Source organism: Muscardinus avellanarius, assembly GCF_963383645.1.
Source record: "Muscardinus avellanarius genome assembly, chromosome: 3".
NCBI classification, from domain to species: domain Eukaryota; kingdom Metazoa; phylum Chordata; class Mammalia; order Rodentia; family Gliridae; genus Muscardinus; species Muscardinus avellanarius.
Genome location: NC_137788.1, coordinates 12513963 through 12532927, shown reverse-complemented (window position 1 = coordinate 12532927; position 18965 = coordinate 12513963). Strand labels below are relative to the sequence as shown.

Genomic DNA, 18965 nt, shown 5'->3' with positions numbered 1-18965 from the left:
CAGGCCTGGGGGCGGGGCTCCCGGGCCCCCCCGCGCTCCCCCCGCCCCGCCCGCCCGCCGAGCCCGGGCCGCAGCGGGAGCCGGGAGCGGAGGCCGACGCGGAGCCCGCGCCCCTGGCCGCCGTCCACTGCGCCAGCGCCGGAGACATGAGCGCCCTGCGGCCCGACGCACCCGAGGCGCAGCGGCCCGGCCCCGCGGCCCCGTGATGGGCTCCTGCGTGTCCCGAGGTGAGTGAGGGGCGGCCAGGGGCGGGGGCGGGGACCGCGCTCGGCGCCGGGGTCCGGGGTGGGGGCCCGCCCTTCCGGACCCGCCGCGCCCCAGAGGACACGGTGCCGGGGGGACATGGGGACAGTGTGGGGAGCAGGCGGAGGTCACACACCCCGGCCCACTGCGCACTGGCAGGTGGCCGGAGAGGGTCCCCCGGCCAGGCCTCCTTGCAGCAGCCACACACCCCCCGCGGTGCTGCTGGCGGAGGACGCTTCCCTCTCCCCGGCTCCCCTTTAGGGGCCTGGGGACGCCAGGAGAACAGGCAGACCCTCCCTCAAGACACAGGCCCACCCGGCCCGCCTCCCACACCAGCTCCTCCCCCTCCCTGTCTGTAGCCCCTGAACCCATCGGCAGAAGGAAAGGGTTAATGGCGAACAGGTTATAAAGAAGTTCCCCTTCCCCACCTCCTCATCCCCACCTCCACCCTTGGTCAGGGGCCGGAAGAGGACAGAGGACAGCGGATGTCCCCCGGAACCCCTGGGCCTGTCTGTGCCTCTGACCTGAAACCCTTGCTCCAAGGTGGTGCCAGGGAGCTGGGGTGACCTGGCCTGGCCTGGGGGGAGGGTGCAGAGGCTGGGGGAGGGGCGGGTTGGTCTTTGGAGCCCCCCTGCCCCACAGGCTGCCCCCACAGTGGGGAGGGCGGGGCTGGCCTTGGCTCAAGCTCTGCAGGCCAAATGCACTGACCTCCAGCAAGGGGCGGGGCTGAGACCCCACCCGCCACCCCCAGCTGCCTACTCAGTGCAGAGGGATGAAACGCCCTTGGGAAGGGGCTGGAGGGGAGCTCATCTCGGGGTGTTGAGGAGGGAGCACGAACCCCTCTCCCATCCTCTGGACCCCGAGGGGCTCTGCTCATGGGGACATTCAGGATGTCAGAGGTGGGCTCATGGGTGGAGCTGGGTGAGGCTGCGTGAGGTCCAGTTTTCCTTCACTAAGCTGGTACTAGCATGAGGCCTACTGTGTGCCAAGGCTGGTGGAGGGCATCCCTCTGAGGAGCCACAGCTCCTGTTCTGTGAGGCCCGTGGGGCAGCCGAGGGGCAGGCGGCCGCCCAGGCGGAGAGTGTCGAAGGTTCTCTAGGAGTCTCTGGTTTCAGCATCTAAAGAGTCTCCAGAGACCCAGAAGGCTCTGGCAGCCTCTAGTAGGACCAGTTCCAGGTGTAGGGGACCTCGGTGTTCCCTCTGGCCGTGGTCCTTCCCCATCACTTGGCCATCCAGCGCCAGGCACTTAGAGACTCTGCCCCAGACGAGCTGGTGTGTGAGCCGGGGGCTCGCCGAGCACAGGACGGTGGCCAGCGAGGAGCAGGAGGCACCGGCCACGGTCGGGCTACGGGACTGAGCCCAGATCCTCTGACCCCCAGCAATGCTCCCGCCACGGCACGCTGTGCCAGGGTTATTAGAGGTCACATGGCCGAGATGCACCCTCTCCAACCCTTTCCTTTTGTGGTGTAGACTCCCAAATGCTACTGCTATTTAGTTGTGTATCCAACCTTGTCCCCCTCCTGAGAGCAGAGAGCCATTTAGAATCTCGCCATGTACCCAGAAAGTTGGATAGAGGTAAAAGACAGCTCAGGGAGCTGTGTGGGCAGAGGATGACCATCGTTCCAGAGCCACCGAACGGAGGCCACCCGTTCACTAAGACTGTCCGAGGGCTTACAGCTTACCAGGTACCAGTGTAAAAATATTAGGCACAAAAAAAGCTAACCTGGGCCGGGAGCAGTGGCACAGGCCTGTAATCCCCGGTATTTGGAAGGCTGTTACAGTAGGGTTGCAGGTTCGAGGCCAGCCTCAGAAATATAGTGAGGCCCTATTTCAAAATAAGAAGTAGAAAATAGGGCTGGGGCTGTAATTCAAAATTCAAATGCCCACGAGTTCAATCCCCAGTACCCACTAAGAAAAAAGCTAACTTGGGCTATATACTATCGTAGTTCCCATTTTACAAATGGGGAAACTGAATGGCTGATTAGCCCAGGGCCACATAGGTAGGAAATAGCAAAGCCAGCTCCTTGTCACGCTGACGCCAGGCCTGAGTCCTTGGCCGCACTCAGCACCACACCGCCAGCCCTTGGCGTTGTTGCCTGTAACGGGGCTTATAGTCATCCATGGGCTCCTCAGCCCACGCCTGGTCTCCACACCTGCACCGGTCGCCAGTAACAGCTCCCGTGTGCCAAGGACTTCCGTGGGCCAGAGACCCTGAGCCCGGCACAGAGGCCCGCGCCCAGTTGGGCCAGCCCCACCTAACCCCACACCCCAAGTTTGAGCCGCTCCTGAGAGAGCTGTCCCATCTGGCAGTTAGCTTCTGCATGCTGGCTTGAGAGATTGGAGCACTAGCCGGCCTGGAGCTGGCCAGCCGGGGTTCAGATCCCCACTCTGACACTCATGGCTGCTTGGTCTTAGCAACTTAGCCTTGTATGTGTACCTCAGCGTTCTCATCCCTAAAATGGAAATAATAGCAGTGTTGGTGTTGCAGGAGGGATTCAGTGCTTATTCATATAAAGTACTCAGGCCAGCACCTGCCTCATTGGAGACAGCCATCCGTTTTAACTATTACTCGTGTGTGTGTGTGTGTGTGTGTGTGTGTGTGTGTGTGTGTGACTTGGGATTGAACCAAGGACATTCTACCTCTCATTTACACCCTTTTCATTTTGTTTGGGGGACTGGGGACTGAACCCAGGGGCGTCCTACCTCCAAGCTCTACCCCCCAGCCCTATTCTTGATTCTTTATTTGGAAACAGGGTCTCACCAAGTTGCAGAAGGCCTCACTAAGTAGCTGAGGTTGGTCACGAACCTGAGATCCTCCTGTCACAGCCTCCCGAGTGCTGGGATTACAAGTGTGCGCCACCACGCCCGGCTTGTTTTGTTTTGAAATAGGGTTTTTCTGTGCTGCTAAAGGTCTTACTAAGAAGCCGGGCGTGGTGGCGCACGCTTGTAATCCCCGCGCGCTTGGAAGGCTGAGACGGGAGGATCGCACGGGTTCGGAGCCAGCCTCAGCTACTTAGTGAGGCCTTCAGCAACTTAGGGAGACCATGTTTCCAAATAAAATAGAAAATAGGTCTGGGAGTATAGCCCGGAGGTAGAAAGCCTCTGGGTTCCACCCCCAGTACCACAAAAAATAAAAAATAAAAAATAAAGGTCTTACTAAGTTGCTGAGGCTGACCTTGAACCTTCAATCCTCCTGTCTCAGCCTCCCAAGTACTGGGCTTATAGGTGTGAGCCACCATGCCCGGCTATTGTTCTAATTTCTTAATGTATATTTTCTGTGCAGTGAGTCCAGACCTTCTTGGCTGGACAGGGAGCGCTAGAGACTTGAGCCCTCTCCTGCTCTTGGAGAGGAAGTGGGGGGGGCACTCGAGGTGCTGAGGACAGGGGAATGTGATCGGGCCCAGATTAAGGCAACAAACGCCGTTTCCAGGAGCTATTTTGTGTTCATTATCTATTTTTAAGCAGCCGATTGTCGGGCGCTTATCCTGAGCTAGGCTGAGCCTTTACTCTCCTGACCTATTTACACCTCCTTCAACCCTGGGAGGGAGAAGCGGGGCTCGGAGATGGGAAGAACCTCGCCTCAGGTCACCCAGCCGGGCACGGACCGGCAGATCCAGGGCCTGTGCCACCCCGGAGCTGAGCGGGGAGCCGGCCCTTTGCTCTCTCCTGTCCTCCCCATAGAGAACTTCGTGCGTGGCCAAGGCTTACACACAGCCTTCTGGGGTAACGCAAATGGCTCCTGTTTACTGGGGCTCCAGGTGGCAGGCCTGTGGAGCAGAGAGGGCGTGAGAGCTGTCTTCTCCAGCTGCGGGCCTCTCGGTGCCACCTTGGCCCCGTGCCCCCTCTGCCTTCCCCCTTCTCCCCCAGCCTGCTTCTTCCTGATCAGCCTCTCGGTCCCACGCTGGGGGTCCGCAGGGCACCGGGCACTGGAGAGGGGTTGTAAGAGCAGAAATTGGAGATGGGGGATTTTTTTTTTTCTGGAAGGTCAGAATTTATTATGTCTAGGAGAAGGTACAAGGTCTGGGAGGCCAGCCAGAGCCACCCAGTTGTGTATTCTAACCTTGGCTTGCATGGCTTACAACCCAAGCCCTGGCTTGCATGGCCCTGGCTGTCTGGGCACTATGGGGAAACTGAGGAAAGGGCAGATGGGCCTTAGTAGGAGCTCATGGTCTCGTGAGAGATGCAGCCCGCCTTTGGAGTGGTCTCATGGGGGAAGCAGGGCGCGTTTTTTCCAAGCTTGCACACACACACGCTTGGAAAAATGACTCCTCTCCCGTGATTAGCACTGGTTGATGGTTGGGACATACACTTTGGACTGGCCTAGGGTCGGTCTCTGCTGCTCACTAGCTGCTGACCTTGCAGGAGTGATGTGGCCTCTCAGAATCTCAGTTTCCCCATTTGTAGAGTAGACATAGTCCTGCTTTGTAGAATGGCTTTGAGAGCTGCATGAGAAGTAATGGGCCGGGTGTGGTGGCGCATGCTTGGAATCCCAAATTCCAGTACTTGGGAGGCTGAGCTAGGAGGATCCCAGGTTGGAGGTCAGCCTCAGCAGCCTAGCAAGACCCTGTTCCTAAACAAAAAGTAATTATATATATGATATATATTACATATATATATATATATATATATATATATATATAATTTTTTTTTGGTGGTACCGGGGTTCCTGGAAACCCTTCTACCTCCAGACTACACTCCCAGACCTATTTTATATTTTTATTTGGAAACAGGGTCTCTTAAGCCAGTGCGGCTGACTTCAAACCTACCTGATCCTCCTGTCTCCGCCTCCCAAGCGCGGGGATTACAAGCGTGCGCCACCATGCCCGAAAAAGTAATAATAATTTTAAAAAGGCATGTTGAGGGTATAGCTCCTGGGTTTAATCCTGTGTGTGTGTGTGTGTGTGTGTGTGTGTGTGTGTGTGTGTGAAAGAGAGAGAGAGAGACAGATAGACAGACAGATACAGAGGCAAGAAATAATGGGTGAAGGGCCCAGGCAGTGACTGACACATAGTATATTTGTTGTTGTTGTTGTTGTTGTTTGGGGTTATAGCACTAAGGACAGAGCCCAGGGGCATTCTACCTCTGAGCAATATCCCCAGCCCTATTTTTTTTCTTTCCTTTCTTCTTTCTTTCTTTCTTTCTTTCTTTCTTTCTTTCTTTCTTTCTTTCTTTCTTTTGGATCTGGGGATGGAACCCAGGGGCATTCAACCTCTGAGCTACACCCCTCCCTATTTTTTTTTTTATTCTTTATTTTAAAACAGGGTCTCACTAAGTTGCAGAGGGCCTCACTACGTAGCTGAGGCTGTCCTTGAACAGCAATCCTCCTGTCTCAGCCCCCCAAATGCTGAGATTACAAGCGTGCACCACCACCACGCCCAGCTCTAATTTTTATTTTGAAACAGGGTCTTGCTAGGTTGTTGAGTGTCTCACTACTTGCTGAGGCTGTCCTCGAACCTGCAGTCCTCCTGTCTCAGCCTCCCAGGTACTGGAATTACAAGCATGTGGCACCACACCCAGCTCATATAGATGTGTAATCAATGGACCAACCTTGGCCCATCAGGGCGAGTGGTGAGGGAGGAGTCACCTGATACAGTGAAGGCCATTTGCACTGAGAGAGGCTGGAGCAGGAGTTCAAAGGGCCAGAACCACTGGGTGGCAGGGTGGGTGGGAAGGAGTGGGGGTGTGGGAGCCCTTGGTTGGGGTGGAAGCGGACCCCCAGGAGCAGCTCTGAGCTGGACCAACTCAAGGACAGCTACTGTCCCAGCCCAGGTGACGTGAAAACAGATGCTCCTGGGAGCGGACAAGGCTGTCCTGGAGACCCCCCCCGGCAGCCAAGGTCCTGCCCTCCGCGGGCTCCTTCTGCAGGCCCCAGGGCCGGCTCCAGCCTAGAGACAGGACTGGAGAGGTGGTGATGGGAATGTGTCCCCTTGTCCAGAAGGGGAAGCTGAGGGGGATGGCCAGACAGAGGAGCGGCCCCTGAGCACAGCCGGGTGGCTGGAGGCCCACAGGCGCCCTGGGAGGCTGAGGGAGGAGCCCGTGGCTGGCCTGGGAGTGGCCGCACGAAGGGCTCGGGACCCAGCTTGCGGCTCGGTGGCTGTGTGGTTTCCAGAGGAGGTTTGCTCTCTCTGGGCTGCTGGGAAGGAGCAAGGTTAGGCCTGGGTGCTCCCTGCCCTCCGGGGTGCAGAGCCCCGGGAGACACGCAGGGAGCAGATGGCAGCCGCGGTGACTGATGGACTGGGACCCCGCGCCCCAAAGAACAGCTGCAGGGGCAGGATGACTACAAAGCCCACGAGAGGAGCCCGAGGGTTGTGCTCCAGATTGCACAGGGAACGAGGAGAGAGCCAGCATGGGGCTTACAGCAAGAGGGTTCAGGTTAGACGCCAGGAGGAGCTGCCTGGGTGGTTTGGCTATACGTCTGATGGAGAAGGAGCTCCTGTAGGAAGGAAGGAAGGAAGGAAGGAAGGAAGGAAGGAAGGAAGGAAGGAAGGAAGGAAGGGAGGGAGGGAGGGTGGGTCCCTGACAAGCAGAGAGGAAGCTCTGAGCTCAGGCAGAGTAGCTGGGGAGACATCTGGATGCCACCCCGTCCTTGCAGGATCTAGATGGCCCTCCCAGGTTGCTGTGGCAACCAGAGACCGGTCACTCCTGTGGCCAGGGGAGGCGGGGAAGGAGCAGGTCTGTGAAGGGGCCTCAGACCCTGAGGTTGAGGGAGCAGGGTGTGGACTTGGGAGGAAAGGGGTGCCCCCACAGCTCCCTGGGGACAGAGAGGCGGTCACAGAGGCACGAGCTAGCGTCCCTTGGGCTGACATGCAGCCCTGTGTTTTTCCAGTTGCCAGTGGTGGTGACGTGGCCGGGTCCCAGCTGGGCTAAGAGCAGCCTGTGATTTCACCCCAGGCTGCTTCATTACCTGACGTCTCCATGACAACCAGCCTGTGACATCACGGGGCCAGAGTCCTCAGGGAAGAAGGCGGCTTTGGCAGAGGCACCTGCACCCCAACCGAGGTGGGGGCAGGTGGGGAGGGGCCGGAGCTGGAGTCCCCAAGCCCACCACCACCTCAGCCAGTGACCTTGGTCCAGCAGCTTCTGCTGGCCTTGCTGTCACCCGCCACCTTTCTGTGCTCACCCCTCATCCCTTGTTCTGTAGCTTCAGGGACAGCCAGGGGTCCAGAAACATCCCAGCACCTCTCACGGTTCCCAGGGACAGCCCATAGCCAGCGCCCCCGTCTACAGCTTAGCCCATCCACCTTGCAGCAGCATGGAGAATTTCCAGAAAGTGGCTACTCTCAAACTTGGCTGGCTGGACCCGTAGGAATAAGTCTATTTCTTAGAAGAAGCAATTAATGAGAACCTACTATGTGTGGGCCCTTTGGCAGATGCTGGAGCTGTCATGGTGAATAAAACAGATGAACCCAGGGGCATCCTACCTCTCAACTATACCCCCGACCCTTTTAAAAACTTTTGTTTTGAAACAGGGTCTTGCTAAGTTGCTGAGGGGGGCCTCCAACCTGTGATCCTTCTGTCCCAGCCTCCCAAGTACTGAGATCACAGACGCCCACCACCGGGCCCAGCTAGGTCATAGTCTTTGAGCAGAGACCTGAATGGAGCAAGGGAGTTAAGCTGTGGCCATCTGGGAGGAGCGGGTTCCAGATGGAGGGCGGGGATGGTCAGTGCCAAGGCCCTGGGGCACTGCTGTGCTGGGCATGTCTGTAGAACACCCAGGATCATCAGGGCAGTGCTCAGCATGGCCAGAGTGGAGAAGGGGAGGTTGGTGGAGATGAGGTGAGACGGGCCATGGTTTTCAAGGTCGGCAGGGGTGAGTTCTCTGGGAGCCCTTTGGGGCCTCTCTGCCACTGGGCCCTATCGTAGCAGATCTACCCCAGTTCACCCTCTTTGTTCCTGACAACTCCTCTGTCCTTCATGGGCCAGCCTACATCCTGCTGGGCTGGGTCCCCTTGAGCTGCAGGTGGCCCTGTTGGGAACTCCAGCATGACCCAAACATGTCAACTTCCCCATCATCCACTCGGACCCCCAGAAGCTCCTAGTCCTTGCCATGCTGAGGGGGGAGGGTCGCTACTCCCCCGGCTGCCTGCCTGTCCCTGCTCAGCCGGTGTCTCTCACTGATTTTGCAGATACCCAGCAGGGCCCGTTCTTTGCAAGCGCCCCCACATTTATACAAGTGATCCTCTGGGAGCCCCTCCTTTTAGCATGTGGGAGAACGTGCAGTCTGTGTCTGGGGAGGGGGCAAGTGGCTGGGGCAGGGAGTTTGTTTCAGCACCTTGGAGAGGGCTCAGCTCCCCGACCCTGGTGGGAATGGCTTTCTTCAAGACATGGGGGCCTGGTGCCTCTCTGCTTCCAGTTTGGGATGTTACCAGTCAATTCCTGAAGAACAAGGGCAGCCTCTTCCTTCTGCCCACTCAACAGATAAGGAAACAGAGTCTTGGGAGATGGGCCGGCTCCTTCCTGGTCCAGGGCAGGCTGGGATTTGACTTGGCCAGTCTAGCTCCACACCCTTGCCCGGATTTCTCTGGGGAACTTCTTCAGAAGTAGACTCTGAGGTGAGAATTTGGGTGCAACTAGTGAATGAAGAAAGTCTCCCAGAAGGCTGGGCGTGGTGGCGCACGCTTGTAATCCCCACGCTTGGGAGGCTGAGACAGGAGGATCGCACGGGTTCGAAGCCAGCCTCAGCTACTGAGTGAGGCTCTCAAGCAACTTAGTGAGACCCTGTTTCCAAATAAAATATAAAATAGGTCTGGAAGTATAGCCCAGAGGTAGAAAGCCTCTGGGTTCCACCCCCAGTACCACCAAAAAAAAAAAAAAAAAAAAAAAAAAAAAAAAAAAAAGTCTCCAGAAGAAAAAGCATGGCGGTAGACTGGGGAGAGGAGACAGCCAAGCAGGGTGTTGTGTTAGGCCTGTCCTGCAGGGGGCACTGGAGAGTCAGTGGCGCTGAGAAGGAGGAGAAGCTGGGCTCTCGCAATTGCTGGCCATTGGCTAAGTAAGAGTCAACATCAATCCCTAGGTGCAGTCATGGGTCCGCAGAGCCTTTGATCAAGGACAGACCGCGCATGCCTGTAATCCCAGTACTTGGGAGATGGTAGCCTCAGCATTGTGTTAAGACTCTCAGCAACCTAGCAAGGCCCCGCTTCAAAACAAAAAATAAAAGGGGCTAGACGTATAGCTCAGAGGGAGAGGGCCCCTGGGTTCAATCCCTAGTACCAAGAAAAGGAGGGAGGGCGGTGTAGCTCGAGGCGGAATGTTCCTTGAACCATCCGTTCTCCTCTCTCAGCCTCCTGGGTCTCGGGATTACAGGTATGGGCTGCTATGCCCAGCCAGGTTAATTGACTTTTATTTTATTATTTTTAAACTTTTTTTTGGTCCTGGAGATTGAATCCAAGGGGAATTCTTCCTCTGAGGTACACCTCCAACCCGTTTTCTTTCTTTCTTTCTTTCTTTCTTTCTTTCTTTCTTTCTTTCTTTAGTGTGTGTGTGCGTGTGTGTGTGTGTGTGTGTGTGTTACTGGGGATGGAACCCAGGGGAATTCTACCTCCAAGCTACACCTCCAGCCCTATTTTATTATTTTCTTTTTTTAATTTTTTTCTTTTTAAGTTTTTTTCTAAACATTGTTTTTATTTATTTATTTTGGTGGTACTGGGGTTCCTGGTAGCCCTTCTACCTCCGGGCTACACTCCCAGACCTATTTTATATTTTTGAGACAGGGTCTCTTAAACCAGCGCGGCTGGCTTCGAACCTGCGTGATCCTCCTGTTTCCGCCTCCCAAGCGCGGGGATTACAAGCGTGCGCCACCACGCCCGGCATTATTCTTTTATTTTGAAATGGGGTCTCACTAAGTTGCAGGAGGCCTCACTAATTTGCTGAGGCTGGCTGAGATCCTGCACTCCTTCAGTTTCAATCTACTGGGATTACAAGCGTGTGCCACCACTATCAGCTCGTATTATTTATTTATTTTTATTTTTATTTTTATTTTTTTACAGGTCTGGGGATGGAACCCAGGGGCATTTGACCTCGGAGCTACACCCTCTGCCCTATTTTTATTTTTTATTTTGAAACAGGGTCTCACTAAGTTGTGGAGGGCCTCACTAAGTAGTTGAGGCTGTCTGCGAACTGCGATCCTCTGGTCTCAGCCTCTCAAATGCTGGGATTATTTTTTATTTTTATATTTATTCATTTATTTTGCAGTACTGGAGATTGAACCCAGGGGCATTCTACCCCTGAGCTACACTCCCAGCTTTATTTTTTATTCTTTATTTTGAAACAAGTTCTCACTAAGTTGCAGAGGGCCTCACTAAGTAGCTGAGGCTGGCCTTGAACCTATGATCCTCTTGTCTCAGCCTCCCAAATGCTGGGATTACAAGCATGAGCCACCACGCCTGGCTGCCTTTTTATTTTTAATTTTGAAAAAACACATCTCGCTCAGTTGATGCGAATCTTGCTAAGTTGCTGAGGCTGGTCTCAAACCTCTGATCCTCCTGTCTCAGCCTCTCAAGTACTGGGATTACAGACGTACACCCCCATACCTGGCCATTTCTTATGTCTTACACTACACTTTTTACTGCCCTTTCCTACATTTCGGTGTGCTTAGGTTCACAGACACTTATTGTGTTACAGTTGCCTATAATGTTGAGGATGGCCACTTGCTGTACAGGCTTGCACCCTGAGGGCAGCCAGGCTACACCACGAAGCCTCGGAGTGCAATAGGCGAGATCACTGAGGTTAGTGTAAGTCCACTCTGTGATATCCACAGGACAAAATCATCTAGCAACACATTTCTCAGAACATACTCCCATCCTTGAGTAATATAGGACCATATCTTAGGCCGTAACAGCCCAGCTGAAGCCCTCCAAGAAAGCCATCAAAGCTTCCATCGGAAGGAAAGCTCATCCCTGCCTGGTCCAGAATGTAACGGTCTGCGCTGCTGGGTGGAGAGATGGTGCCTGGCCCAGAATGTAAACGGTCTGCGCTGCTGGGTGGAGAGATGGTGGTATGTAGCAGCTGCTGCGTCCACATGAGAGAGGATGTTGGCCCACACCCAAGAACCACAGTGAGGACGGGGGATGGTCAAACCAGAGAGCCCAGAGGACTCACTCACTCACTGGAGGACACTGTGGGAGAATGGCGGTGGGGGAGGCAGGACTCAAGAAGCCAGGCATAGTGGAACATGTCTATAATCCCAGTACTTGAGTGGCTAAGACAGGAGGATCACAGGTTTGAGGACAGCCTCAGCAAGTTAGTGAGGCTCTCAGCAACCTAGTGGGACCCTGTTTCATAGCCCGGGGGTAGAAAAGCCCCTGGGTTCCACCCTCAGTACCACAAAAAAACAACAACACAAAACTGATAAATAGCCAGGCATGGTAGTGCACACTTGTAATCCTAGTGGTTGAGAGGCTGAGATAGGAGGATCACAGGTTTGAAGCCAGCCTCGACAGTTTAGTGTGGCCTTTTGAAACTTAGTGAGATCCTGTTTCCAAATAAGAAGTAAAATCAGGCCAGGCGTGGTGGCGCACGCTTGTAATCCCCGCACTTGGGAGGCAGAGACAGGAGGATTGCGCAGGTTCGAAGCCAGCTGTGGCTTAAGAGACCCTGTTTCCAAATAAAATATAAAATAGGTCTGGGAAATGTAACCCGGAGGTAGAAGGGTTCCATCCTCAGTACCACCAAAAAAAAAAGTAAAATCAGGTTGGGGATATAACTTGGAAGTAGAATGCCTCTGTGTTCAATCCCCAGTGCCAAGAAAAGAATCAAGAAAAGAAAAGGAAGCTGGGCGTGATGGCGCATGCATGTAATCCCAGCATTCGGGAGGCTAAGACCTGAGGATCACAGTTCGCGGACAGCCTCAGCTACTTAGTGAGGCCCTCTGCAACTCAATGAGACCCGGTTTCAAAAATAAAGAATAAAAAATAGGGCAGGGGGTATAGCTCAGAGGTCGAATACCCCTGGGTTCCATCCCCAGACCTGCAAAAAAAAAAAAAAAAAAGAAAGAAAGAAAGAAAGAAAGAAAGAAAGAAAGAAAGAAAAGAAAAGAAAAGGAGAAAGAACTCCATGAGAGGATTGGAAATTCAGTCCAGAGCTCAAATGAGAAGTCAGGGCTGGGGGTATGAACATGGGAATCTTTGGGAGTGTATTTTTTTTTCAAATTCTCTGAAGAATGTCACTAATGTTTTGTTAGTAATTTAATCTGTGGATTGCTTTGGGTAGTATAACATTTTAACAATATTAATTCTTCCAATCCATGAACATGGGATGTCTTCCCAGTTTTTTGTGTTCTCGTCAACTTTTTTTCCATTAGTATTTTGTAATTTTCATTTTAGAGATCATTTGCTTCCTTTGTTAAATTTATATCTAGGTCTTTTCTTCTTTTCTCCTTCTTTGTCGTCGTCGACGTCATCGTCGTCGTTGTAGTGGCAGTAGTAGTAGTAGTAGTAATAGTAGTAGCAGCAGCAGCAGCAGCTACTGTGAATAGGATTGCTTTCTTAATATCTTAATTTGGTATATAAAAAAACTACTGCTGATCTTGTATCCTGCAGCCTTATTGAATTTATTTATCAGTTTAACAATTTCTTGACAGAGTCTCTGTGTGTGTGTGCGCGCTATGGAGGATTGAACCCAGTAACATTCTGCCTCTGAACTGTACACCTAGCCCTATGTTTTTATTTCTTTTTTTTTTTATTTCTTTTTTCTTTTGGTGGTACTGGGGTTCCTGGAAGCCCTTCTACCTCCGGGCTACACTCCCAGACCTATTTTTATATTTTTATTTGGAAACGGTCTCTTAAGCCAGCAAGGCTGACTCCGAACCTGCGCGATCCTCCTGTCTCCGCCTCCTAAGCTCGGGGATTACAAGTGTGCGCCACCATGCCCGGCTTTAATTTCTTATTTTAAAACAGTGTCTCAGCTGGGCGTGGTGGTGCACACTTGTAATCCCCGCGCTTGGGAGGCAGAGACAGGAGGATCACGCAGGTTCAAAGCCAGCTGCGTGGGCTGGTTTAGGAGACCCTGTTTCCAAATAGAAATGTAAAAATAGGTCTGGGAGTGTAGCCCGGAGGTAGAAGGGCTTCCAGGAACCCCAGTACCACCAAAAAAAAAAAAAAAAGTGTCTCACTAAGTTACTGAGGCTGTCTTCAAATCTGTGACCTTCCTGTCTCAGCCTCCCAAGTACTGGGATTACAGGTGTGTGCCACCACACCTGGCCGGTGGAGTCCTAAATGTATAAAATCATGTCATCTGCAAATAGGAATTATTTGTCTTCCTCCTTTCCTACTTAGATGCCCTTTCTTTTTTTTCTCCTGCCTTATTTATTGCTCTGGCTAGGGCTGGGCTCTTCTGAGTTTCTTCTGTCCTCCTGATTTCCAGATCTGTTCACAAGTGCCCACAAAGACTGCCCTATGCCCCGGGGCATGGAGCCCCTGAACACAGAGCTGCCCTCCAGCCACCCACCCAGCATTGCCCCGGACCATGTCACTGGCAAGGTAACAGTCATTCATCCCTCCTCTGGCCTGTTCTCAAGTTTCCACCTGACCCCCACAGCTCCCCACAGAGGGGACAGGAACCATTCCAAACTCCTTTCTTCCCTACCAAACGCAGCGTGGGATCAGGGACCCTAAAGTTTGCTCTCCAGCCCGATGAGGGCCTCGATTGAACTGGATACCCTGGGACTGGGCCTAGTTGTTTAGAAAAGACAATCCCAGAGGGTCTTCCCACCCAGATTAACTCCCTAGCAGCCTCTACCGCCCTCTGGAGAATAAAGGAATGGAACGCTCCAGCCAGGTAAATTAGGAAGATGTTGCTAAGGGTCCCATGTCCTGGCGCCCGGGGATTGTGACAGGCTCTGGCCTTGTGGAGTGCCAGAGGCCAACCCACACCGCCCCTGGGGCGCCGGGACCCAGTGTGCCACACCGCCCTCAGAGTTCCAGGCCCCATCCACCCGCCAGCACAACATGCCCGCCCTGCCTCATCCTCTTTCTCCTCTGGCTTTAGGACAAACAGATGGATTTCTGTTGGGATCCTTGGCAGGTCAGTGTGCTCGCCATCCCCTAGCTCAGCCAGTCAGGGCTGACACCACTGCCCTTCCCCCGCCATGCCCAGCTCAGGCCCGCAGTCCTGCCATGGCGAGGCCCCCGGGGGAGGAGTGGGCCTGTGGGTGGGCAGGATCTCCCAGGCGCTGGGGTGGGTGGGAAGTGGTGACGGTAATGTGGGGGGGCACGTCCTCGGACACCCCGTCCTTCCTGCTCACCTCCTCTCCTCTTCCTACAGAGGTGCTTCCAGACCACCAACGGCTACCTGTCCGACTCCAGAGCCTGCTCCAGCAGCTACAGCGTGGCGGCCTTGGCCACCTCGTCCCTCGTGGGTAGGTTCAGCTGTCCCCTCCCTCCCTCGGAGCTTGCCCACTCCACCTGGACGCGCGCCACAGAGGCAGAGCTGACCCACAGTTGGGAGGGTGGGTGGCCACCCTGCTGGGCTGGGCATCTTCTAAGTGCCAGGCTTCAGGCTGGGCTCTAGGGGTGGCCAGGGCCGTGGGGTTCCTTTAAACTGTCAGGTTCTCAAGGCGCGCTGAGGGATGGCCCAGCTTTTTTCCGGTGTCTGTCAGTGGTGGTCTTCCTGCCTCTCTGCCACCCATATCACCCGGCGGGCATTTCCTAGAAGCAGAGCCTGAAATGGGAATTGTGTATTGAGGGGCAGCTCTCAAGAAGAACCTGGAAGAGCGAGGGGAGCCGTGGGGCTGCGGACGCTGCTCAGCTGAGACGGTGTCATTGTGAGAGGTCTCCTTGTGGGCCTGTGGAGCTCCCAGCGTGAAGCACCCCACAGAATTGGCAGTGCTCTGAAACAGGGCACTGGGCTGGGTGTCCCCCTGGTGATCAGTCCTTGGCTTCCCCAGAGACGGCCAGTTCTCAGACAAAGGTGCAGGTGTGAGCAGTGCCAGGAGAGCAGTGCCGGGAATGTGCACGCAGTCCCCAGAGGGCCTCGGCTGCTCCCGGCCTCTGCAGCGGGTGGCTCAGAGCACAGCATGGCCTCCCAGGCCCGCCCAGCCCGTAGCCTCTTCCTCATGGCTTGCCCTCAGGCACCCCAGTGCCCGATGCACCAGGTCCCTCACAGTTCCCCAGAGGGCCCTGCCACCCAGCCTGCCCACGGTGTGTGAAACACCCTCCGCCACCTCTCTGCCTTCACGCCCATGAAACACCGCCTCCCCCGAAAAACCTCTGGCTGCCCACACCCCACCTGGGGGTGCAGCTCCACCTTTCTTGCTCTCCCAGGTCCTTGTTTTCTTTGTGGCTACCTCATCTCTCCAGTATTGCCCTCCTCCTGGCTTCTCACCATCAGGGCTTCCGGAACCTGAGGGCTCCTGGGTCTGTGTCCCCAGCTGCAGTGAATGGGGATGCTGAACCCTTCCTGCCAAACTTCTCCACCACCTTCCACCCACAACTGGTCCACTCTAAGAGCCCCGCCCTCCTCTTGTCTGCATCTGCCCTGCAATAGCCCCTAATGGTTCCTGTCTCCACCCTTGACCCCGAACCCTCTAGTCAGGGCGCCCTTTCTAAACAGGTCTAAAATCTCACTTTCCTGGGAGCCGTGGTCCACGCCTGTAATCCCAGTACTTGGGAGGCTGAGACAGGAGGATTGGTTCGAGGACAGCTTCAGCAAGTAGTGACGCTCTCCTCAACCTAGCAAGACCCTGTTTCAAAATTAAAATGAGGTGTAACTTGGATGCAGAACGCCCCTGGGTTCAATCCCCAGTACCACCAAAAAAGTCAAACAAAAAAATCTCTCTCCAGCGCCGGGCGTGGTGGCGCACGCTTGTAATCCCCGCGCTTGGGAGGCGGAGACAGGAGGATCGCGCAGGTTCGAGGCCAGCCGCGCTGGCGTAAGAGACCCTGTTTCAAATATATAAAATAGGTCTGGGAGTGTAGCCCGGAGGTAGAAGGGCTTCCAGGAACCCCAGTACCACCAAAAAAAAAAAAAAAAAAAAAAAAAATCTCTCTCCAGCTATGGCTCCCAAGTGCCTTTAGGGGAACCTGTAAGCACTCAGCCTGGCTCGCGAGGCTCCCAGACCAGCCCCCCAGAGCTCCCAGATTCTTCTGCCACCTAGTCCTGGAGTTGACCCCATGTCTACCCACCCCCACGGTGCTGAAATCACAGCAGACTGTCCATCCTGCTCATCTCCGAAGCAGCCTTCCTTCTTACCTCCATCTTTCCAAATCTAACCAGTCTTCAGAGCCCAAATCCAGGCCCCTTTCTCCTGGAAGCCTTCCCTGCCTACACTCCCCATGCAGAGAGAACTGCTCAGGAGTGGACGGGCACTAATCAGAAAGGAAAGGAGGAGGTGGCCCCTGGGGAAGGGGTGCTCCGTGGGCAGGAGTGCTCACCCCGAGTAGGGCACTGGGAGGGGGTGGGTGCAATTGTGGGCAGGGGTATCTAAGGGAGATGGGGTTCATAAAGCTTGGGAGGGCATGGGGAGGATGAGGCCAGGCATTGGCCGGGCTTGGGGCATGGGCTGGGGCACTGAACGGATCTATGGATATGGGGTGCAGACCATGGGTGGGCCAAGGGCCAGGGGGTCCTGCGCTGGGCCTGGTGTTGAGGCTGTCATCCAGCTACCCTCCATGACCCCAGGGGTGGTACAGAGCATTAAAGACCACATCACCAAGCCCACAGCCATGGCGCGCGGCCGGGTGGCCCACCTCATCGAATGGAAGGGCTGGAGCGCCCAGCAGTCGGGCTGGGCGCTGCCCCCTGCCGAGGACGAGCACTACTGCTGCCTCCCCGACGAGCTGCGGGAGGCCCGCTTCGCTGCAGGTCAGCAGGGCCGGGAGGGGCTGGGCTCTGCGGGGCGAGGCTGGGTCACCGCAGGGGCGTTGCCTGGCAGGAAGATTAGCAGTATGGATGGGGAGAGCGGTGGACAGGCTTCCCGGGGCGCGGGTGGGTGGCTCGGACAGGCCTGCTCAGGCCCGAGCCAGGTCTCGCTGTCCCCCAGGGGTTGCTGAGCAGTTTGCCATCACGGAGGCCACCCTGAGCGCCTGGTCCTCGCTGGAGGATGAGGAGCTGCACCCTGAGAACAGCCCCCAGGACGCCATCCAGCTCCAGGGTACAGCCGCGGGCACCAGGGCGGGGTGGGGGGTGGCGGGGAGGCCGGCTGCCTGCCCTGCTGTGGCCCAGGGAGCGCCCTGAGCGGGGAGGAGAGTCCTCACCGCGGGTGGCAGGGACTCAGCACTGCAGCGCTAAGCGCTTCTTGTGCGGTGGTTCCAGGAATCAGTTCCTGTTGTCCCCATTTGCAAAAACGGAAACAAGGCACCAAGAGGTTCAGAACCGCACTTTTCTTTTCTTTTCTTTCATCCTTCCTTCCTTCCTTTCCTTCTTTCCTTCTTTCTTTCCTTCTTTCTTGGTACTGGGATGGAACCCAGGGACATTCTACCTCTGAGCTACAGCCCCAGCCCTATTTTAGTCTTATTCGGAAACAGGGTCTCACTACTTGCTGAGGCTGGTCTCAAACCTTTCATCCTCCTGTCTCAGCCTCCGAGTACTGGGATTACATGCGTGTGCCGCCGTGCCTGGCTCAGAGCCTCATCCTAACTGCTCTGCTCTTGCTAGAGTGGGGACACCGGGCTTAGAGAGGTTTGGTGATTTGCCCGAGTCACACAGCTTGGCAGTGACATGGCAGGACCAGGGCAAAGAGCAGCAGCAGGACTCCAGCCATTCCCCTTCCTGCTCTTGGTTTTCCAGACATGGAAGGCATCTACCTGCAGGACAGTCTTCTGAGCGGCCTCTCTCAGGACGACAGTCTTCTGGCCTTCTCCTCCCCCGGCCTCTCCCCGGACGGCTGGCCCTCCCCTGAAGAGCCTCCCATCACGGCTGTGGGCCCTCAGCCCCCCAGCCCCACACGGCAGCATGGGCTGCGGCTGCAGGAGCGCTCAGAGCCCAACAGCGGGGGCTGCCCACAGGGCTCGCTCTCCTCGGTGGACAGCGGCTCCCTCTCGGAGGAGGAAGATGAAGTGTTCTACAACTGAGGCTGGGCTGGCCAGCGCCTGCTTACCCTCCGCCATGCCCGGTGGGCATGCCAGGACCCGGGGTCAGGGTTGGCATGAGAAAGCGTGGTGGGGATGGCGGCCGGCGCTCCTTGTGGGCCGCCCTGTGCCTCCGTGGACCTGCCCTGGCACTGGGAGCCACTGCCCTCCTCGTCTTCACTGGCTCAGGTGGGCACCCTCCCTCCAGGGTCTCTGCCTCTGTGAGCTCAAGGACTCTCTGCAGACACCTGGACACGTGGCCCCGGGGTAGCCGACAGCCAGGCCCCCCCACAGACAACCATGGAAGACGCAGGGAGGCCACCTGGAGCGGGGCCTGGGGACCCTGTCTCAAGTCTGGCCCAGCCCTTCCCGCCCCCCCTGCATCTTTCCATCAGAGATGGAGTCGTCTCTTTCTGGTAGCTAAGCACCTGCTCCTCGGCTCCCCACCCCAGGGAGCCTGCCCCTCCAACACACACTCCCTTCCGTTTCACTCAAGGTTATCTAGTGGCATTAAAATGGTGGATTCACCCTGACTAAGCTTGGCCCGGTCTCTGGTAGGGAAGGCGTATTCTTGAGCCCCTGGGCAGGGGGCCTAGGGCTCAGGGAGGGCTCCAACCCTCCCAACACACGTACAGTTGGTCACCTGACTGCCACCCACGCTGGAGAGGCCCCACAGGGGATGCTGGAGGCTATGGACCCCCATGGAGCCATACTAACGAC

The 18965-nt window shown here is 55.7% G+C and overlaps 1 protein-coding gene across 1 annotated transcript; it reads left to right on the top strand.

Moving 5' to 3' along the window:
* Positions 1-205: 205 nt before the first annotated feature.
* On the top strand, positions 206-18248 carry FAM131C (family with sequence similarity 131 member C; the record flags this gene model as incomplete). The annotated part of the gene is made up of 7 exons (XM_080692844.1): positions 206-227; positions 13603-13718; positions 14227-14262; positions 14503-14596; positions 16858-17040; positions 17219-17329; positions 17965-18248. The coding sequence occupies 7 exons, from the start codon at positions 206-208 to the stop codon at positions 18246-18248; spliced, it is 846 nt and encodes a 281-aa protein (XP_080548970.1).
* Positions 18249-18965: the final 717 nt, after the last annotated feature.